At 47.1% G+C, this 23,796-nt stretch overlaps 1 protein-coding gene across 2 annotated transcripts in view; it reads right to left on the bottom strand.

Moving 5' to 3' along the window:
- sema6bb (sema domain, transmembrane domain (TM), and cytoplasmic domain, (semaphorin) 6Bb) overlaps positions 1-23,796 on the bottom strand; it is an 809,283-nt gene that overhangs the window by 257,227 nt on the left and 528,260 nt on the right. For both annotated transcript variants that reach the window (XM_072482724.1, XM_072482723.1), the window contains one exon: positions 2,794-2,856. In XM_072482724.1, coding sequence (XP_072338825.1) covers positions 2,794-2,856 — 63 coding nt within the window. The remainder of the gene's footprint in view (positions 1-2,793; positions 2,857-23,796) is intronic.

Genomic DNA, 23,796 nt, shown 5'->3' with positions numbered 1-23,796 from the left:
TTAAATACAGATGGAAGTGACCAAATAGTCCAAGGGAACTGATAAAGTACTTTACTGCTGGGATTGTGCTGGATGGAGGTGCTTTAACTTGCATGCCCTTGTTATCAGTGGACAACATCTGGTTGTAAAGTAGAAATGTGGAAATGGCTTAATATTGTTAATTGCTGCTTGAATAATTTGGGGGAAGATTGGGCAGTAATAATGCAGATCTTTCCCAAAGATTAAATGGGTGGCTATGGTCCATGATTGAATGTGGTCTGTGGAAAAAGCAGGCTTTACAGGTTAAATGGCCTCATCTAGATTCCTTCTTTAAATCTTAAATTAAATTAAAATTCCTTCAAGACACTGTCGACACAGAGCGTCAGCTCGGCTAATTTGTAGAATTCATGCCTCAAAGTAAATGGTACTGAATCCCTCTGGGCTTCGAGTTCACAAAGCCAAGCTAAGTCTCCAGTGTTGCGTGGGTACATTGTGAAAGGTATTGTCCTTTATACATGACATGTGCCATTCCTATGATAGTTCTAAGTGGAAGTAAAAGATGTATTATTAGAGGCAGAGCAGGGAGTCGGTCCTGTTTAATATTTCTTCCTCTTATCATTGTAAAACAGATTAATTGGTTATTCATTCCATTGCTCCTTCTGGGACATTGCTGGTGAAAAATGATTATTTTGTTTGACTACATAACAATTAATTATGTAAAACCTCATCAAGGCACTTCATTGTGAAATGCGTCCGATAAATATAAGTATTAGTATGGTTCGCAGTTTAAATCTTAGCCTTCCCCGAGAGGAATAATGATCAAAATACCCAGTGTGGTACTGAGCCAATCTCAAACGCCCAAGGGTCAGTCCTTTTCTTGCACAAAGTCAGCTGATCTCAGGTGTGGAATGGGCTTCAGTCTCTCTTGGATCGAATGAGGGGGACAAAAAACAGCCAAGTTTCAAAATCCCGATTCTTATCCAATAACCTTGCTGGGAACATGGCTATCGGATGAGAAAAAGCCCAGCTGTGATGCCATCATGGCCAAATAATCCACTGGCGCTCTTCGTGAAGGCTCTTATAAGGAGAATCGTCAGTTGGGTTTTGCAGCAATGAATGGACAAATTTGCTCTTAAGTTAGCACTGAGAAAGAAACTTGAGACCAAACATCTTACTTTCCCAGCAGTATTTCTTACTGTTGCAAATATTTTATTTAAACTATTTCAAGTAATTTCCTGAAGTGGTATTCCATCTACAGTCTATGCAACTGAGCCTGTGCGCCATTGTCAGACACACCAAGCTTTGTATAATTAATTGCACGTTGAAAAACTACTCACTCACTTGTTAGAAACATAGAAGGATTCCATTTTAAGCAGCATCAAGGCTATTTTATTCCCTCTTGAGCTAAGCCAGAAGACTACAGATCTGACTTTGCTTTCCTCTCTGGACTGCAGTGGATGTAGCTCCCAGCAACAGTCCCTCAACTGTAATTTTTCAAGCAGCTAGGATGGGGAGGGTGGAGCCAAATCTAGGTTGCATTAAATTACAAGCACATAATAGTAATCTTTATTGTCACAAGTAGGCTTACATTAACATTGCAAAGATGTTACTGTGAAAAGCCCCTAGTCGCCACACTGCGGCGCCAGTTCGGGTACACAGAGGGAGAATTCAGAATGTCAAAATTACCTAACAGCACGTCCTTTGGGGATTTGTGGGAAGAAATCCACGCAGACGTGGGGGAATGTGCAGATTCCGCACAGATAGTGACCCAAGCCGGGAATCAAACCTGGGATCCTGGCGCTGTGAAGCAACAGTGCTAACCACTGTGCTAATATGCCGCATCAAAGTTTTGTTTGAAGGATACACAACACGTTTTGGAGGGGGATAAACACTGGGACTTGAAATATGTGTTTCTGGATAAACTGTTCATCTGTAAAATCTTCTGATTCTGCCAAAGGGCCTTGAAACCTGAAACTTTAACATTCCCTACCTTTCCCTTTCCATGGATGCTGCTGGTCTCTGGGCAGCTCCAGCATTTCCTGGTTCTTTACATTTCAGATTTCTCGCATTTGCAATATTTTGTTTTTGGCAATTTTTCATGATTAGCCGTTTCCAGAGTATGCACGAGTGGCATGTTTGTAACCGATGCTGTCTTGCACATTGTTGAAAAGAGGCACACATTGTCGAAGCTTTTTGTCTTGCACTCATCAGGATGAAGGCAGGAATGCCAAATTTCAAACAATTAAAATAATTAAATTGTTGCGATTGTTTGAAATTTGACGCTCTAATGTTCGCCCTGATGAGTGCAAGATGAAAACCTTCAACAGCATGTGTCTCTTTTCAGTAGTCTCCGAGTTCTGTACTGCCAAGCGGCTGTTTCTTTCCAGTCTTGTTAGTCAGCAGAGACGTCAGCTAGTTCAAGGGTTAATTAAGAGTTATTGTACATGTGATAATCTGACCCAAATCAACATCCCATTGGTCCCGGACTTTATTTGAACTCAGCGTCTTGTGTGGGAACAGAGCGAGGCAGATTGATATGCAGGCCACTCTCCAGCAGCCACCCAGTGTGAGGTCAGTCGGACATGGAAATATGTATAATAGAATTAGAAGATTGAATTTCCCTGAATTTTGAGATGCCCCTGTTTTGATCAGTGAACTAGAAATAATTAATTGCAAAACCAATTACACGGACAGCTAATAAATCATGTTTGACAATATAATTCAGCGATAATAAAAATGGAAGACACTGCCCTTCAGGCACAGAGTGACACAGTTGCTGAACTTAAAATAATGCCAATTTGTTTGCAGATGTACCTCGTTTTTGCCTTTCATTCTGCAGATGTCAATGTCATGTTGATTCGATCGCCATGTCAGTTTCTGTGGAAAAAGGAATTTGGTGGTTAAAAACAGGCAAAATGGAAAAAGGTTTCTTTAAATGCAAAAAAAAAGGAAAATGGCCATGCTTCACATAGACCGATTTTCCACACTATGTACTGGCAAACTAGAGTATTATACTACTAAATAGTTCACAATGAAAAATAGGTTACATCGATCTCAAGGGAAATATAAGATCAACTGAAAATCGTCAGTTGACCAGGTTTCGTTGAACCTATGTAGATTTCATGTTTTGAAGTATTTTATGAATGTCGCACAACCTTCCTTTTCTCACAAGATCGGGCAAGCTGGGTAAACGGAGGTGGGTAGATGAGCTGGCAGTTGAATTGTGGGCAGATGGTTTGTAAAGAGTTGCAAATGTACCACGGAACAAATAGACTGTGCAACAAATGGCTTTTTTTTGGTTTAATATGATGTCCTTGAGATTTGATGCACTCACCACGTAATCAATAGGAGTTCTGACAAGGGAGAAAAATGCCAGCACCATCTTGTCCTGAGTCAACTATGGCATGGGTAGCAAAACCTTCTGAAAATCTACTTTATCATCTGCAATTTATATCTCAGTGACAGTGGGCAGCCAGGAGAGTGAACCATCAAATTGCTTTGTTAACGAGAGCCATGCATGAAATAATTTATTGATTTATTTTATCTTCTCTTTTCAGTTAACATTTTGTACTCAACAAAACGGAGCAAACCAGTCACTCGGGATCATAATATTTTTCTACTCCTGGGAATCTGTGGTATCAGAATCAAATGTTCCGATGTCAGGTACAAGATGCTCTGTCAGAAATTGTAGATAATTCATGCAATTCCCAAAGAGACAGGTTCCGCCAACATTTGGCCAACTCTCCAGCTGCTTCATAAAATTCATAGAATTCCTATGGTGTAGAAGGAGGCCATTCAGCCCATCATGTCTGCACCGACCCTTTCAAAGAGCATCCTACCTAGGCCCATGACCCCCCCCTATCCTCGCAACCCAATAACCCAACCTAACCTTTTCTGACACTAAAGGAAAATTTAGCTAATCAATCCACCTAACCAGCATATCTTTGGACTGTGGGAGGAAACTGGAGCATCTGGAGGAAACCCACGCAAACACGGGGAGAACATACAAATTCCACAGCTACCCGAGGCTGGAATTAAACCTAGGTCTCTGGCGCTGCGAGGCAGCAGTGCTAACCATTGGGCCACAATGCCGTCTTGTTAACAAAGCAAATCTGCAGCGTAAGCTGTCAAACTGTATTGTGCTTTTAATGTGTAAAGTTTCTACCTTGGCATTTTCTTGGTTCCCAACAGGGCGAGAGGCCTTTTGTTCTACATGACATTCAATATCACCACACAGCCCCATAATCTTGAACTCATTTCTCATTAAATATTCATCAACTCTTTTTTTCAAAGGGTGCTAACTGACACCATTTTATTGGCGGAAGAACTCCTGAACTTAGTTGCAAGATTAGATTGAAAAGATTTACACTGAGAGCTTTTTATTGAGAGTCGACCTGGTAATTAATGCCATAAATTCAATCTCCAGGATGTGTGGCTCTTGGGAAGAAAGGAGACCAGTGTCGTATCAAACTGTAACTGTCACATATTCATGAGTCACTCCTTCTCCAGGTGTCACACAGATTCCGCCATTAATGAAACCAATATAAAATAAGAAACAAATCATCCAAAAACATAACTTGAAAGACCCCAGGATACATTTTTTTCCAACTTGAGCACAAAATGGCACGGGGTGAAGGAGGAGTTCTTAAACATAGAGGAAACAGAGGTCAAGTATGAGCATCAGTACACCACCATCTGTTCTCTCCTCTTTCTGCTAAATCACTGACCATTCCTGAGGATGATGTCTTGATGTTGTGTAGATCAAAAGCCACAGGAGCAAGTCACACTCCAGTGTGACATCCTGGTGGCTAGTCCTCATGTCTAAATCGAGACAGTGTAAGCAAACATGGAAGGCATCGCAGCCAAGTTCAATTCTATCTTTACCCAACGCGGACAGAAAAATGCACACTTTGCAGAAGTCGTTGCTGGATAATGACTGGGAACAGGATTTCCAAAAGTTTCTCTCCTTCGAAGAAGGTTACCAAAGCCAGTTGAGTCTCCCAGATTTAACACCAAGCTCTCCAATGTCAGGGAAAGTAAAGTTTTGTGAATCTAGAGGTGAAACCATTTGCAGGATGAATGGAACACCAATGGTTTAGGTGTAGCGTGTTTAGATACTGATTGAAACTCCCTCTGCTTCGCCCCATCTATGAGACCCAAGTCTCCCTACTTCCCTCCCACCTCAGGATCACAAGTGCATGAATTGCACCAATAATTTTCAGTACTTTTCTTCCTTTCTTTCAGTGTCCCACATGGCAACAGGCCAAAAAAAGAATGGAGCCGGGTCAGAAATATATGAGCACATGGCATCCAAGAGCAAGTGGCAAGTTGATCAAACATTGGCCCAATGCCAGGAAGCAAATAAATGTCAACAGGTGTTATGGTGACTGGAAGGCTGTTTTGATATAAACTTCAATATAAGGACATGATTAAGAGATTTGAAAATTATACTGATTGTGCAGTTAATAGCGAGAAAGAAAAATCTAGACCACAGAAAGATATGAATGGACTGGTCAGATGAGCAGATAAGTGGTAAATGGAATTCAATCCAGAGACATGTGGGGCAGGATTCTCCAGTCTGTCAGCCGCATGTTTCATAGCAGCGGGAGGCAGTGCACCGTTCGCTTGTGGTGGGGTTCTCTGCTCCCGCCGCTGTCAATAGAAATTCTCATTGAAGCCACCCCACGCCACCGGGAAACCCCACGTCGCGGGGGTGCACTGGGACCAGAGAATCTCGCCGCCAAAGAACGGCTGGCGAATTTCAGGCGTGTTGTGCAATGTTCAGGGAGGTAAAACAAGGTAAAGACATGCATTAATAAATGATAGGATGCTGAGCAGTGTAGTGGAGCAAAGGAACTTGGAGCACATGTTCAGCATTTCCTGAATGTAGCCGGACAGGTGGATAATGTGGTTTAGAAAACGGGATATTTTCCTTTCTTAACCGAGGTACTGAATATAAGAGCATAGAGGCTATGCTAGACTTATCTAAAACACCAGTTGGACCACAACTAAAGTATTGCATACAACTCTGGTCCCTTTATTACAAGAGGACGTGACTGCAGAGGAGATTCTTTTAAAAAATATATATATTTATTCAAATTTTTCAACAAATTTTCAACAAAACCCCCCCCCCCCCAACAAAAAGAAAGAAACAAGAACACAACATAGAACATTATAGTGCAGTACAGGCCCTTCGGCCCTCAATGTTGCGCCGACCTGTGAAACCACTCTAAAGCCCATCTACACTATTCCCTTTGTCGTCCATATGTCTATCCAATGACCATTTGAATGCCCTTAGTGTTGACGAGTCCACTACTGTTGCAGGCAGGGCATTCCACGCCCTTACTACTCTCTGAGTAAAGAACCTACCTCTGACATCTGTCTTATATCTATCTCCCCTCAAATTAAAGCTGTGTCCCCTCGTGCTAGACATCACCATCCGAGGAAGAAGGCTCTCACTGTCCACCCTATCCAATCCTCTGCTCATCTTGTATGCCTCAGTTAAGTCACCTCTAAACCTTCTTCTCTCTAACGAAAACAGCCTCAAGTCCCTCAGCCTTTCCTCATAAGATCTTCCCTCCATACCAGGCAACATTCTGGTAAATCTCCTCTGCACCCTTTCCAATGCTTCCACATCCTTCCTACAATGCGGCGACCAGAATTGCACGCAATACTCCAAATGCGGCCGCACCAGAGTTTTGTACAGCTGCAACATGACCTCATGGCTCCGAAACCCAATCCCGCTACCAATAAAAGCTAACGCACTGTACGCCTTCTTAACAATCTTCTCAATCTGGATGGCAACTTTCAGGGATCTATGTACATGGACACCGAGATCTCTCTGCTCATCCACACGGCCAAGAATCTTACCATTGGCCCAGTAGTCTGTCTTCCTGTTATTCCTTCCTAAATGAATCACCTCACCCTTTTCTGCATTAAACTCCATTTGCCACCTCTCAGCCCAGCGCTGCAGCTTATCTATGTCCCTCTGTAACTTGTAACATCCTTCCGCACTGTCCACAACTCCACCGACTTTAGTGTAATCTGCAAATTTACTCACCCATCCTTCTATGCCCTCCTCCAGGTCATTTATAAAAATGACAAACAGCAGTGGCCCCAAAACAGATCCTTGTGGTACACCATTAGTAACTGGACGCCAGTCTGAACATTTCCCATCAACCACCACCCTTTGTCTTCTTCCAGCTAGCCAATTTCTGATCCAAACTGCTAAATCACCCTGAATCCCATGCCTCCATATTTTCTGCAGTAGCCTACTGTGGGGAACCTTATCAAACTCTTTACTGAAATCCATATACACCACATCAACTGCTTTACCCTCATCCACCTGTTTGGTCACCTTCTCAAAGAACTCAATAAGGTTTGTGAGGCACGACCTACCCTTCACAAAACCCTGTTGACTATCTCTAATCAAATTATTCCTTTCCACGTGATTATATTTCCTATCTCTTATAAACCTTTCCAAGATTTTGCCCACAACAGAAGTAAGGCTCACTGGTCTATAGTTACCGGGGTTTTCTCTACTCCCCTTCTTGAACAAGGGGACAATATTTGCTATCCTCCAGTCTTCTGGCACTATTCCTGTTGACAAAGATGACTTAAAGATCAAAGCCAAAGGCTCAGCAATCTCCTCCCTAGCTTCCCAGAGAATCCTAGGATAAATCCCATCAGGCCCAGGGGACTTATCTATTTTCACACTTTCCAGAACTGCTAACACCTCCTCATGAATCTCAAGCCGTTCTAGTCTAGTAGCCTGAATCTCAGTATTCTCCTCGACAACATTGTCTTTTTCCTGTGTGAATACTGATGAAAAATATTCATTTAGCACCTCTCCTATCTCCTCGGACACCAAGCACAACTTCCCATTACTGTCCTTGACTGGCCCTACTCTTACCCTAGTCATTTGTTTATTCCTGACATATCTATAGAAAGCTTTAGGGTTATCCTTGATCCTACCTGCCAAAGACTTCTCATGTTCCCTCCTGGCTCTTCTTAGCTCTCTCTTTAGGTCCATCCTAGCTAACTTGTAACTCTCGAGCGCCCTAACTGAACCTTCATGTCTCATCTTTACATAAGCCTCCTTCTTCCTCTTGACAAGTGTTTTGACTGCTTTAGTAAACCACGGTTCCCTTGCTCAGGGGGTTGGATAGGGTGGACAGTGAGAGCCTTCTCCCGCGGATGGATATGGCTGGCACGAGGGGACATAACTTTAAACTGATGGGTAATAGATATAGGACAGAGGTCAGAGGTAGGTTCTTTACGCAAAGAGTAGTGAGGCCGTGGAATGCCCTACCTGCTACAGTAGTGAACTCGCCAACATTGAGGGCATTTAAAAGTTTATTGGATAAACATATGGATGATAATGGCATAGTGTAGGTTAGATGGCTTTTGTTTCGGTGCAACATCGTGGGCCGAAGGGCCTGTACTGCGCTGTATTGTCCTATGTTCTATGTTCTATGCTCGACCACTTCCTCCCTGTCTGACAGGTACATACTTATCAAGGACACGCAGTAGCTGTTCCTTGAACAAGCTCCACATTTCCATTGTGCCCATCCCCTGCAGTTTCCCTCTCCATCCGATGCATCCTAAGTCTTGCCTCAACGCATCATAATTGCCTTTCCCCCAGATATAGCTTTTGCCCTGCGGTATATACCTATCCCTTTCCATCACTGAAGTAAACGTAATCGAATTGTGGTCACTATCACCAAAGTGCTCACCGACCTCCAAATATAACACCTGTCCTGATTCATTACCCAGTACAAAATCCAATATGGCCTCGCCTCTCGTTGGCCTATCTACATATCTTGTCAGGAAACCCTCCTGCACACATTGGACAAAAACGGACCCATCTAAAGTACTCGAACTATAGCGTTTCCAGTCAACATTTGGGAAGTTAAAGTCCCCCATAACAACTACCCTGTTGCTTTCGCTCCTATCCAGAATCATCTTTGCAATCCTTTCCTCTACATCTCTGGAACTTTTCGGAAGCCTATAGAAAACCCCCAACAGGGTTACCTCTCCTTTCCTGCTTCTAACCTCAGCCCATACTACCTCAGTAGACGAGTCCTCATCAAACGTCCTTTCTGCCACCGTAATACTGTCCTTGACTAACAATGCCACCCCTCCCCCTCTTTTACCACCTTCCCTGAGCTTACTGAAATATCTAAACCCCGGCACCTTCAACAACCATTCCTGTCCCTGCTCTATCCATGGGCGCGATTCTCCACTCCCACGTCGAAGTGGCCGCGCCGTCGTGAACGCCGGCGAGGTTCACGACGGCGCGGAACGGCCCTGGTCCCGTCCGATTAAGGCCCTGAGAATGGGCCAGTATCGGGGCCGCGTCATCTACCCGCGCCAAGCCTTGTCGCCCGCGTAAAAGCGGCGACGCATAGATGACGCGGCCGGCGCCGCATAACGGACGTCATCCGCGGGTTGGCCGGTGCCAACCAGCGCATGCATGGTTGCCGTCCTGTCCAAATCCGCCCCACAAGAAGATGGGGGACGGATCTTGCGGGGCCGCGGAAGGAAGGAGGTCCTCCTTCAGAGAGGACGGCCCAACGATCAGTGGGCACCGATCGCGGGCCACCCCACATTCCAGGTGAAGCACGGTGCAGGATCCTCCCTCGCCCCCCCCCACAGGCCGCCCCCCCAGCGTTCACGCACTGCCCACGACTGCAGCGACCGGGTGTGGACGGCGCCGGGGGGAACCCGCCGTTTTGGCCTGGCCGCTCGGCCCATCCGGGCCTCAGAATCGCGGGGGTGCCAGAGAATCGCCATTTTGGGTGTCTCCGGCGATTCTCCGGCCCGCGAAACTCAACCGGGCCGTTCCCGTCGCTTGGGAGAATCGCGGGAGGGCGCCGGACCGGCGTCCCCAGAAATTTTGGCGGCCCAGGCGATTCTCCCAACTGGCGTGGGAGTGGAGAATTGCGCCCCATGTCTCCGAAATGGCCACAACATCGAAGTCCCAGGTACCAACCCATGCCGCAGGTTCACCCACCTTATTCCGGATGCTCCTGGCATTGAAGAAGACACACTTTAAACCACCTTCCTGCCTGCCGGTACACTCCTGCAACTTTGAAACCTTACTCATGACCTCACTACCCTCAACCTCCTGTATACTGGAGCTACAATTCTGGTTCCCATGCCCCTGCTGAATTAGTTTAAACCCTCCCGAAGTGCTTTAGCAAATTTCCCCCCCCAGGATATTGGTATCCCTCTGGTCCAGGTGTAGACCATCCCGTTTGTAGAGGTTCCACCGACCCCAGAATGAGCCCCAATTATCCAGAAATCTGAAACCCTCCCTCCTGCACCATCCCTGTAGCCATGTGTTCAACTCCTCTCTCTCCCTATTCCTCGTCTCGCTATCACGTGGCACGGGTAACAACCCAGAGATAATAACTCTGATTGTCCTCGATCTAAGTTTCCACCCTAGCTCCCTGAATTCCTGCCTGACATCCCTATCCCTTTTCCTATTTACCTGCTGACCCCGGCCTCTCCCGCCATTCCATCGACCTCCCAGTGTGAGAATCCCCCCCAGCCCATGGCAGTCAGTGTGCACTCCTCTCCTTTCCCCCCGGCCCCACCCCCATCCTTCCCTAAAAAGGGAAAAAGCCCGTGCTTGCCTGAGCCAGCCCCGCCCCCTCTGGCGCAGCTCGTTTTTGCGGCCTTACCCCAACTCCCCATTCCCGGGCCTCCACCCCCCTCTTCCTCCATGGGGCCCTGCCCTTCCAACACCAACGCCCACACTCTCCCACAGCCCCCACATCAAATCAATTCACCCATCCCCACCCAGCACTCAAACAAAAAGAACATTCCCCAAATGCGGTAAAGATCCCCCCACGACAAACCCTCAATTTGAGTCCAACTTTTCAGTTTGTATAAAGTTCCATGCCTCATCAGGCGTTTCAAAATAGTGGTGCCGATCCTGGAACGTGACCCACAATGGCGCTGGCTGCAGCATCCCGAACTTCACCCCCTTCCGATGGAGCACCGCCTTAGCCCGGTTGAAACCAGCCCTCTTCCTAGCCACATCCCCACTCCAGTCCTGATAAATTTGGATCTCCCACCTGCTGCTCCGCTCTTTTTTGTCCCATCTCAGGACACACTCTCTGTCCATAAAGCGGTGGAACCTCACCACTACAGCCCTTGGCGGCTCGTTGGCTTTGGGTCTCCTTGACAGGACCTGATGAGCCCCAACCAGCTCCAGGGGCCTCGGGAAAGCTCCCACGCCCATCAGCGAATTGAGCATCGTGCTCATATATGCCCCGGCATCGGGCCCCTCCACTCCTTCAGAGAGACCCAGAATCCGAAGATTCTTCCTCCTCGACCTATTCTCCAGGTCCTCGAATTTTTCCGCCCACCTCTTGTGCAGCGCCTCGTGCGCCTCCACCTTCACCGCCAGGCCCAAGATCTCGTCCTCGTTCTCCAAAGCTTTTTGCTGCACCTCCCTGATCGCCACCCCTTGGGCCTTCTGGGTCTCCACAAGCTTCTCAATCGCCGCCTTCATGGGCGCCAGCATTTCTGTCTTCAGCTCCTCAAAGCAGCGTTTAAGAAACTCCTGCTGCTCCTGCGACCACTGCGCCTACGCTGCTTGGTCTCCACCCACCACCATCTTGCTTTTCCTCCCTCGCACATTTTGCTGCACCAGGATTACCTTTTTAGCGCTCCACTCCCGGTCGAATCCATATAATGTCGGGGGGACCTTGTTGTCACCTTCCCACACTGGAAGCCGTCGAACAATTGCCGTTGGGGCCCCTCTGAAGAGCCCAAAAGTCCGTTCCCGGCGGGAGCTGCCGAACGTGCGACCTACCTCGGCATCGCCACAACCGGAAGTCACACTGCAGAGGAGATTCATGCAGTCATTTCCAGGCATGGAGAATGTTAGTGATGAGGAGAGATTGGATAGATTGGGATTTTCTTTTCATTTGAATGGGAGGCTGAGAGGAAATCTTATTGAAGTGTCTAAAACTATGAGGGGCCTAGGCAGAGTGGGTAGAAAGGATGGATTTCCCTGAGCAGAGAGGTCACTAATCAGGGGGCACAGATTTAAAGCATTTGGCAGAAAGTTTGACAGGATTTGAGGAGAAAGTCTGTCATGTGGAGGGTGGTGGGAGTCTGCTCACAGCCTGGCCGTGTGGTAGAAACAGCAAACCTCATTGCATTAAAAAAATTTAAAAATGCCCTTGGAATGCTATAAACCACAGGGTTACTGACTAAGCTGCAAAGTAGGATTGGGTTTGACACACCTTTTCAGCCAGATCAGAGACGATGGGCAGAATGGTCGCCTGCTGCATTGTCAGTTTTCTAATTATCGATGCATGCTGGGTGAGGGTTAAATCCTCTGCAGCTTGATCATCTGCTAATGCTCCCAATATAGATCCATACCGGGACCTGTGGAACTAAACCCCCCTCTAGAACACTGGGAATAGGAGAGAAGAATATTGGAGGAGGAAGAAAAATGCAGGATTCACTTCTACACCTTATTAATTTGAGCCGAAACGTCTTATTTTCTGTATCAGATATATCTAGCATTGCAACCGAGTGAACAAACTGCACAAAGGAACGGGTGACAGTTAATAATTACAGACACTGGATATACCACAGTTGAAATGATAAATGACGGGCTTGACGGTATTGTAGCGTTTAACAGCAGAATGTGCAAACTAAACATTTTCTGTTTCTCAAGGTTAGTCATGAGGATTTGATATGCAGAATACACTGTAAATTATTTTACACAATTATAAAACACAAAGGGACTCAGCGGGATATGGATTCAGAGGATTTCAGCTTATATTTGAGTTATTCCTAAGAAAATGTTCCCTTCCTCTTCAGCCAGAAGTACAGTAGCTTGCCAGTTATAATGACGAATTGGACTTCTGAAATTAAAACAGTAAATGCAAAGCCAGTCAATGGGATCTGCAAGAGAAGAGGGAGGTTAACATATCAGATGGTTCAGAAGCGGTGCTGAAATACAACAATACCTGTTCCTGTCTAGGGTCACATCCAAAACATTAATTTGTTTTCTCTCCACTCCCCCCCCCCCCCCCCCCCCCCCCGCCCTCCACTATACCGTCCACCCCTGCCGCCCGCTGGTGATGTTATGATTTAAAAAAATATTTTCCAATACAGGTCATTGGTCAGGCAGTCCTTGACTTTACAACATTCAAGTTATGATGAACGTCTCTTGAACGATAAATTTTAAAAGCTAACACCAGCTTTTGGCTTTGCAATATTGGTTTTGACTTTACGTCGCTACGCCAGTGAACCCTTGGTCTTTACCTTTATGTTCCTTTACACTCCACCTTTCACAACCTCAGGAAGGGCAAATTGTTTCTCAGATATCTAAGATCTCACAAGCTTTATGTGATAAAGGTCCCAGTTTAAAACTAACTGACTCAACGGAAACTGGTGAGCCAGATGTCTGTTGTGTCTACTTCACACTCATAAACGTTTTTTTTCTCTCCAAAACACTAAAACATTGAATGAAGGGTGATTCTGTGCCTCTGTTTATGATGTCACAGCCACAAGTTGATGGAAAAGGAACATAATTTGCCAGTGAAAATAGGGTTCAGGAATCAATCTCCCATTTATGCCATTGCTCCAATGGGAAAATCTGTTCCGACTTATGACATTTCAACTTATGATGGGGTTTTCAGGAACCAAATGTATTTTAAGTCTGAGGACTGGCTGTACACAGCTTTTGCTTCACATTTATGCATGCTGGATGTGTAGATTACGTTCTGGTAATAGGCTATGATGTCAGTTTGTGAACAGAGCCCCATATAGAGTTTCACCTTCACACTGGTGCATTTTCAACAGTGTAAAGATTTAGCTCGATAGGACACTCTGCTGCGTATGCCCCATCTCCTGCACCACTCTCTTCACCCCCTCCCCTCCCTCCCAGAACCATGGGCGGGATTCGCCGACACCCCGCCGGGTTGGAGAATCGCCAGGGGCTGGCGTGAATCCCGCCCCCGCCGGTTGCCGAATTCTCCGGCACCGGATATTCGGTGGGGGCGGGAATCGCGCCGCGCCGGTTGGCGGGCCCCCCTCCCGGCGATTCTCCGGCCCGGATGGCCCGAAGTCCTGCTGCTGGAATGCCTGTCCCACCGGCGTGAATTAAACCACCTCTCTTACTGGCGAGACAAGGCGGCGCGGGCGGGCTCCGGGGTCCTGGGGGGGGCGCGGGGCAATCTGGCGCCGGGGGGGTGCCACCACGGTGGCCTGGCCCGCGATCGGGGCCCACCAATCCTCGGGCGGGCCTGTGCCGTGGGGGCACTCTTTTCCTTCCGCCTTCGCCATGGTCTCCACCATGGCGGAGGCGGACGAGACCCTCTCCACTGCGCATGCGCGGGGATGCCGTGAGCGGCCGCTGACGCTGCTGCGCATGCGCAGCCCGTCAATGTCATTTCCGCGCCAGCTGGCGGGCACCAAAGGCCTTTCCCGCCAGATGGCGGGGCGGAAATCAGTCCGGCGCGGGCCTAGCCCCTCAAGGTTAGGGCTCGGCCGCTCAAGATGTGGAAGATTCCGCACCTTTGGGGCGGCGCGATGCCGGACTGATTTGCGCCGTTTTTGGCGCCGGTTGGCGGACATTGCGGCGATTACGGAGAATTTCGCCCCATGATAGGGTTCCCCTTGTCCTCACTTATCACCCCACCAGTCTTCGTATTCAAAGGATTATCCTCCGTCATTTCATCCAACTTAAACCACCACGACACATCTTTCTCTTATCCCACCATCCTCGTTGCCGCCCCCCTCCCCCATTCCGTGGGGCCTGTTCTCTGCATGACACCCTGGTTCCCTCCTCCATCACTCCCAACTCCTCATCCACTTCCCATGGCACCTGCCCTTGCAATCGCAGAAAGTGCAACACCTGCCCCTTTACCTCCTCCTTCCTCGCTATCCAAGGCCCCAAACACTCCTTTCAGCTTTAGCAGCATTTCACTTGCATCTCCTTCAATTTGGTTTGTTGTATTTACTGCGGTTTCCTCTCCATTGGGAGACGGAATGCAGGTTGGGTGAACCGCAAGCATGACCCCAACCTTCCGGTCATTTGTCTTTTCAACTCAGCATCTTGCACACATACCCACATGTCTGTCCTCGACCTGCTGCAATGTTCCAGCAAAGCCCAACACAAACTGGAGGAGCAGCATCTCAACTTCTGTTTAGGCACTTTTACAGCCTTCTGGACTCAACATTGAGTTCAACAACTTCAGATCATGAACTCTCTCTTCCATCTTGACGCCTTTTTTGTAATCCAAACATATTTTTGTCCCAATGCTAATGCCACTTCCCCACAGAGCCGCCTGTCACTTGTTCTTACATTTTGCTTTCTCTGAGCACTGTTATTAACACATTCTGTTATCTTACCTTTATTCCATTATTGGCACATTCTTTCGTCCTCAATACTACCATTAAAACTTCCTCTGTCTTGTACCCTACACATCTTTAATCAATCTCTCAGAGTTCACATCTTCTACTTTGCGCCACCTGCTTCATCCCCCTCTTAAACAGTAAAAAAATCCATTGCATTTCTCCCTCTCTTTAACTCTGAAGAAGAGTCACGGACTCAAAACGTTAACTCTGTTTTTCACTTTCCCTTCACTTCACTTCAGTTTCCGGAATGCAGAAAGCAGGTCTCCATTGTGCCCTCTTCTTGGCTGGAATGGGAATGTGTGGGGAGCGAAGTGCTTATAAGCAGCTCCAGCTTTGTCAGGCTCTCCAGCACCAATTCCGGTTCCATCGAATCAGACGTTAGCGGGAATGGGAATTGTTCTCGATTCATGTGGGCACAGTGCTGGCTGAATCACTGAATGAATAGCGCCCCCCAATGGAAACGTGCATCGCACGCTAGTGAGTTCCTATGGGATCACAAACTGACCCTACTGGAGAATCCAATCCACTGTTTACAATGCAATTGTCCATTCTCATTGTGCATCTTTGCACAAAAGCTTCTACGGAGGGTACATTGTATGTAGAAATAATTTTATGCTAAACGCAGGTATTACCAAGAAATTAGGCCAATTCTTTCATGTTAGACATGTCAAAAATGCATGAATGGTTGTCATGTGCAGGCTTTTCTCCAGCCCTGTCTCTCAGTGCTCTAGAAAGTCAATCTCAGCTCCCACAAATGTGCATTTGTCCTTGTTGAGCATCCAACTTTGTTATGTGACTCAAGTAAGCACCACTGATCATCACTGATCATGTTCTACTTCCACGGACAAGGTTTCTTTGTATCTCATTGACAGGTCTTGAGGCTTGTGTTATTGAACATAAACAGTTTATTTTTAACATATAACGATCGGGGGGGAAGGCGGGGTATTGAACTTGATGATCAGCCATGATCATAATGAATGGCGGAGCAGGCTCAAAGGGCCGAATGGCCTCGTCTTGCTTCTATTTTCTATGCATGTTTCTCCCCACAGATGCTGCCAGACCTGCTGAATTTTTAACACTTACTGTTTTTATTTCAGATTTCTAGCATCTGCAGTATTTTGCTTTTAGTATAAAGGTTTAGCTTGATGTTGGCAGACAACTGACTGTCTTGACTTCCCGAATATTAACAATTCCAGTTGAACACCTCAGTTTTGTTTGACATAAGAGCGCCAAGTGTCCAGCACCATAACTTCTCCTTCGAATTTTAAAAAGTAAATGGCTGTGACAAGCATTGCGACTCCTAGCACCTTCAGCTTCAGCCTCTATAAATCTGAACAACATTGCCAATAGAATATTGGCTTTACTCTGTGAGCAATACATTCTTCTGTTCTCCTTTACATCATTAAAGGGTGCACTACAAATAGGTTTCCTTCCCAGTATCTGAAAAACTAAGCAAAATTGTCTTCCCACCCCCACAGACAGGCAGTGTGGGTAATAGAAGTCAATTTAAGTCTCTAATTGAAGGTTTCTTTACAAATTCACGACAGCCTGGAACAGGTTGCTAGTGGCATGTTACTCTCCTGAGTCAAACGCCGATAAGTATTGTTATCTTGTTAACAGAAAGGTACAGCAGCCCTCTTAACTTCAGAACAACGCCTTCGGTTGCACCAACGTGACTGTTCCCCTTGCCCACAGCAGTCACCTAGCAGTCTCTCTGAGTGAGATTGCCAATTTTGTACAAATTATACAGAATGTTCAGATCAGAAACAGGCCCTTCGGCCCAGCAGGTCTTATGCTGGTATTCATGCTTCACATGACACTCCACCATCACTTTTTCTTCCAAAGCTTAACAAGAGACAGAGAAAATTGCAATTATAATAGAGCTTTTCATGAGCAGTGGATATCAAGTGTAGTCGTTGTTGTAATGTAGGAAACATGGTAGCCAATTAGGATGCAGCAAACTCCCAAAACCAGCAATGTGATAATCGTCAGATAATCTGTTTGTTGTGATGTTTGCTGGAATTCTCCGCTCATTGTGATTTACTTTCCCCGCTGTCAGCGCACTCCCGCCCGCACGTTTCGTGGCAACATTGGGTGGTTACAATGGGAAATCCCATTGACAAGCGGCGCCAGCGAATGGCTCACGACCACGAAATACGCCGCTGGGGGACCGGAGAATCCTATCCGTTGTTTGAGGGATAAATACTGGCCAGGACACTGGGGATATAACTGCCCTGGCTCTTCAGTGAAATAGTACCTCGAGATCTTTTACATCCACCCAAGCAGGCGGGTGGGACCTTGGTTTAATGCCTCATATGAAAGATGGCACCTTTAATGGTGAAGCATTGCTCACATGCTCCACTGCAGTGTCAGCCTTGAGTGGGACTTTAACCCAGATCTTTGTAATTCAGAGGTGACAGTGTTACCAACTGGGCCACAACTAACAGCATAATCTTTCATTCTTTTCTCCCTCTTGAATTTATCTAGCTTCCCCTTCAATGCACGTCTGTTACTTGTCTCAACTACTCTTTGTGGTAGGGATTCCATATTCAAACCAATCTATTGGGTAAAGTTTCTCCTGAATTTCCGATTCGACTTATCAGTGACATTCTTACAGTTATGTCCTTTTGTTTTGATGGCCTAATAAGTGGAAACCTCTTCTCTATGTCTATCCTATCAAGTCCTTTCATAATCTTAAAATCCTCTATTGGATCTTCTCAGTCTTCTTTCTCTGAGTGAATAAAGATCCAGCCTGCTCAACATTGCTCAGCAGCACGGTAGCATTGTGGATAGCACAAATGCTTCACAGCTCCAGGGTCCCAGGTTCGATTCCGGCTTGGGTCACTGTCTGTGCGGAGTCTGCACATCCTCCCCGTGTGTGCGCGGGTTTCCTCCGGGTGTTCCGGTTTCCTCCCACAGTCCAAAGATGTGCGGGTTAGGTGGATTGGCCATGCTAAATTGCCCATAGTGTCCAAAATTGCCCTTAGTGTAGGGTGGGGTTACTGGGTTATGGGGATAGGGTGGCGGTGTGGACCTTGGGTAGGGTGCTCTTTCCAAGAGCCGGTGCAGACTCGATGGGCCGAATGGCCTCCTTCTGCACTGTAAATTCTATGATTCTATGATTTGCTGATATGTACAATCTAATGATTAGAGACTTCACATCTCAATTTGCATAGGCCCGTTACAGCGAGCAGACACTCTGGGTTTGAAGTAGTGTTTCAGAAGTCAAATGTTAGGGCGCGATCAAACAGCCATGCTGCACCGAAAAGCAACACGCCGTGGTGTAACGTGGCCGATAGATGCCGGGAGACGATGCTCCTGGGACCTACCCGGCTCGCAACGTGTTGCGAGATGGAAAGGCACTCGTGCGGGTCTCCCAGGGGATTGGAAGCCCCCATGTGCATGCCCTTTGGGCAGGTGGTACCCTGGCACTGTTGGTGCCACCTGGGCACCCTGACACTGCTGTCCTGGCACCCTGACAGTGCCACCTGGGTGCCAGCCTGGCACGGCCAAGGTGCCCAGGTGGCACTGCCAGGGTGCCAGGTTGACACTGTCTAGGTGCCAAGCTGACATTTTACACATGGTGGCGATCTGGCCAAGGGTGCCCTGTGTGGGTATTGAGGGGCTGCAGGGGGTCCTTGGGACCCCTCATAGCGAGTTGGGGCTTGGGTGGGGGTTGGTTGGGGGTCGTGTCAGGGGCCCAGAGACCGGGACGGCATTTAAAAATAGTGCCCCGATCTCTCATTATACTGAGGACTTCTCAGTGCAGAAAACGCGGCTATGTGAGGCCTCGGCTGCGTATTGCCCGCTGAGGCCCCCTGTCTAACTCGCGTTAAATAGCGGGGTGTTTCTCAGCACTGCGAGCGCCCGAAAACACACAGCGAAACACGCTCACTATGGGACTTTGTCCTCGTTTAGTTAAATCACGCCCTTAGTGTCTAAACTATGGCATTCACAGCGGAGAGAAGCAAAAACCTGAGGAGTGGACTGAGAATAGAATATCACATTGCTGAGAAATGCAGATGGATCCTGCCTCTCCCGCTCAGTAAGTTCGGCTGAGATTACAATCGACTTAAAGTGTTGTCAGAGTCAGTGCTTTTGGGGAATGCTTGCACAATGTTTTCTGTGGTGCAATGAGGCTCAGCACACTTTCCAATGGGCATTGACTCACAAAACATAAAACTGCTTCAAATTTAGATCCAAAAACTCTCTCAAAGAGGCCATAGGGTGGGCTGATGTGAGAAATAGGAACATATTAAACTGAAGTGGGTTATGGAGGGACTTTTCTCTTCATACGACTTATTGCTTTAGCTGATGTGGCAGAGTTAGGTGCTGGCATTGGGAAATATTTCCCAGTATTTGGCATTGCGGCATTGGGATGGCACAGTGGTCAGCACTGCTGCCGCACAGCACCAGGGACCTAGGTTCGATTCCAGCCTTGGGTGACTGTGTGGAGTTTGCACTTTCTCCTTGCGCCTGCATGGGTTTCCTCCAGATGATCCGGTTTCCTCCCACAGTGCAAAGATGTGCAGCAGGTTAGGTGGATTGGCCAAGCTAAATTGCCCCTTAGTATCCAAAGATGTCCTGGTTAGGTCTGGTTATGCGGATAGGGCAGGGGAGTGGGCCTAGGTAGGGTCTTCTTTCAGAGGGGCGGTCAGTCTTGATAGGCCGAATGGCCTCCTTCTGCACTGTAACGACTCGATGATTTTACGCTGATCATGCTCGGCATAATTATCACAAAAATAACTTTATTGAAGGATGAAATTTGCAAGGTGACTCGATTGGTTCTGTGATGGGCTTCCACATTTAAAATGAAAAACGTGCAGAAAAAGGAAAGTTCCAGAACCGTTTCCAATAACATCCATGTCCCTTATAAAGCTTACGAGAAATCCATTAGTTGCTGGGTGAGTTTTGCTATGGCTCCACTATTGAGAGACACATCATAAGCGGAGTCTTATTTGAATCAGGGTGACTAACCTTGTAAAGTGTAAAATTTGTCATAAATATTTAATTTTTCTTCTGTAAAACTACTGTTAAATAATGAGAAAAAGTGTTTAAAAGTATATTACTCTATATATACGACATTCAAATCTGCATGCTTATTTGACACACTGCAACCTTTGCTTTATTTTCCATAAACCGCATCGCACAGTCCAGACTGTCACTGTTCTGGGCTAACCATCCCAATCTGCATATTATCCTTGGTGTGATACAATACAGACAGTGTTATCCTGTGTGTAACACCACTAAGACCGTGTTACCCTGCACATAACATTGCACAAACTGGGTTATCCTGCATGAAACACAGTCCAGACTGTGTTATTCTGTATACAGCCTCCCGTAACAGCCTTCCCGAACAGGCGGCGGAATGTGGCGACTAGGGGCTTTTCACAATAACTTCATTTGAAGCCTACTTGTGACAATAAGCAATTTTCATTCATTTCATTTTCATTTTCATTCACTTCATTTCATTCATTTTCATATAACACAACACAGACTGCATTATTTTGGATAAAACACAGCCCAGCCTGCATTGTCCTGTGCGAAACATGGCCCAGATGGCATTTTCCTGTGTGAAACACAACCCAGACTACATTATCCTGCGCGAAACACAGCCCAGACTGTGTTACCCTGTAAATACTGTTCCAGATTGAGTTATCCTGCGTGAAACATAGCCCAGCCTGCACTATCCTGCATGAAACAAAGCCCAGTTTGCATTATTCTGCATATACTGGTTCAGACTCAGTTATCCTGCACATAACACTGCCCAGATTATGTTATCCTGCACATCCTGGTCCAGACTGAGTCATCCTACTGAAAACACTGCCAGACTGCGTTATCCTGCACATAACACGGCCATACATTATTCTGAATGTAACACGGCACAGGCTGCTTTATCCGTTCAAAATATCTTTGCATCTAAGAATTAGGGTGAGCTCCAATGGCCACGCTCTGCCCGAAACGAAACTCACCGCGTTGCAGCGTGTCTTCACTCCCGAGATCGACCCGGCCCACAACGCCTCGTGAGATTCAACGCTATCCCGCGAGACGCTGCGATGTGAATCCCGCCGTGATCAGCGTAAAATCATCGAGTCGTTACAGTAAGTGGGATCACGTTTTGTGGGACCCGTGAATCGAGTGGGGTCACGTTTTGGCATATCTGCATATTAGAGCATATATAAGCCTCACTCTAATGTGCAGATTCCTGAGGTACCTGAGGCTTTGGGATTCAACCCCTTCATCTCAGGGACCTCGGGCAAGCGCCGTTTGGTATTGGTCCCCACAAACGGGGACGGAATTATATTCGTCGGGGTTTCTAAGGGGATTGGAGGCCCCCAGCTGCATGTCCTTTTGGCAGGGTGGTGCACTGGCACTGCTGTGCACCTGGGCATCCTGGTAGTGCCAGCCTTGCACCCTGGCAGTGCCATGCTGGCACCCAGGTGGGACTGACACGGTGCCAGGCTGACACTACCAAGGTGGCAAGCTGGCACTGTGTGCGCGAGTGATCGGGCCAGGGTTGGTCGATGTGGGTGTTGGCCGGGTGCCGGGGACTCTCCTATACTGTGTTGCGGTTGTGCGGAAGGTCAGGAATCGTTTTGGGGACCGAGGAGATCATTTTTAACTTTGTACCAATCTCTCACTACAATGGGGAGTTCCGATGAGCGGAGCTCCCCCACTGTACAAAGGGGGCTATGTGCGTCCTCAGCTGCGCGTTCCCCGTTCAGACCCTTATTCAACGCGGGTCGCGTTGAATAGTCATGTGTTTCACTGTGAGTGAAATCTGCTCGCTATGATACTTTGTTCCCTTTTGGGAGAACCATGCCCTAAGTGTGCAGTCAGGAAATTGGCACACGTCTTGGGTGCATGGGCTACCAGCTTCAGGGGCGTATGCCCAGCGCTCAATTTGCCAAAGTAAGGTGATGTTGGAATGCCGATATTTAGCTGCCTGGGAGGCCATCTGAAGCAGGTGATGAAATATCTGTTTTATGATCCTGATCTCAAAATTAATTTTTTTTAAAGACAGGCATAAGCTCAGACTCATTTGTCCTGTGCTCCAGTGGCCTAAAGGGACCAGTAGAAGCAGCTTCTCCATGAGGAAACCTTTTTCTTCAGTGGAACCAGTTGAACCAAGCTACAGAGGAGCTCTTTTCCGGGCTCTACCAGTGGGTTTCTGCCACTCAATGTTTGCTCTCCTCCCCACCAAAACCACCTACCATTTATCTAACCCTCCTCACAGTACCGACCTGGCATTGCCTTCCATCCAGTTATCATACCCACCCCTGCCTCCCATTTTCTTCCTCCCCTAACAGTCTTTCTAAAGGTCATTGTAATGCCTGAATGAGTCAATCTCTCTCTTTTCCTGACCGACTTCATGGCAATAAGGCCTGCGCACCGGTTGTGGGCAAACGTTAGGTCACCCTCTTCAGATGGTTTTGATCCAAAAATACACTTGGTTCTTAACATTTATTGGAAGTATATTATATGACTGTTGAAACTTGGCATTATATTAGACACAGACCAATTCAGTTTCCTCCAATATTGTACATTATTCATTACATTTACAACTATAGTTAATATTTACAAGATTCATTACGTCAAGCAAACAACCCGAGCGGTTTTACCCAGTTTACAGCACTCACTACTTTATGATGTAAGGCCTCAGACAGCGACCTTTCCCCATTGTGCCTTTGCTGTGACTATCTTCAAGCTTTACTGCATCATTAGCACATAGTCCTGGACCTTTGAATGTGCCAGTCTGCAACACTCGGTCATGCACCACTCTTTGCACTGGAAGGCCAGTAGGTTTTGGGCAGGTCAAAGCGTGTCTATAATCAACTTGATGGCCCTCCAGCCACAATTAATGTTTATTTCAGTGCACATCCCTGGGAACAAGCCGTAGAGCACTGAGTGCACCACGGAGCTGCTCGAGATGACCCTCAACAGAAATAAGCACATCTCTTTCCAGACCTTCTTTGTAAAGACACATTCCTGAAGGGCAGTCTCTTTCCCACTGCAGTCCCTCGAGGGTAACATGTGGCGGGGATGAGATTGCAAGCGTGTAGGAAAGAACTGATGGGGAGGGCCTTTGTCAGAATCAGCCAAGCTACGTCTTGGTGTTTGTCTGAAAGTTCTGGCGAAGAGGTATTCTGCCTTTGGCAACCTGCTCAGCAAATCTCATTTGACAGGATCCACCCTCTCCTTTTCCCGTGGGGCTTTAAGGAAGTTACATGAAGATAACTGTTTGATGGACTTGTGGCCAAATGCAATTTTCTGTACATACGCATGTTGCAATCTTGCCGCTCAATTTGCTGCCACTGTCAGCTAACAAGCTCCCCCCACCCCCACACCCCCCAGTACCTATAAAGCCTTCCTTGCAGTACTGAGACCTTGAGCTCTCTCGCTGTAGAAAAAACTATGCTGTCG

The sequence above is a fragment of the Scyliorhinus torazame genome, chromosome 18, assembly GCF_047496885.1.
Source record: "Scyliorhinus torazame isolate Kashiwa2021f chromosome 18, sScyTor2.1, whole genome shotgun sequence".
Lineage (NCBI taxonomy): Eukaryota > Metazoa > Chordata > Chondrichthyes > Carcharhiniformes > Scyliorhinidae > Scyliorhinus > Scyliorhinus torazame.
This window is presented reverse-complemented; position numbering and strand designations above follow the sequence as displayed.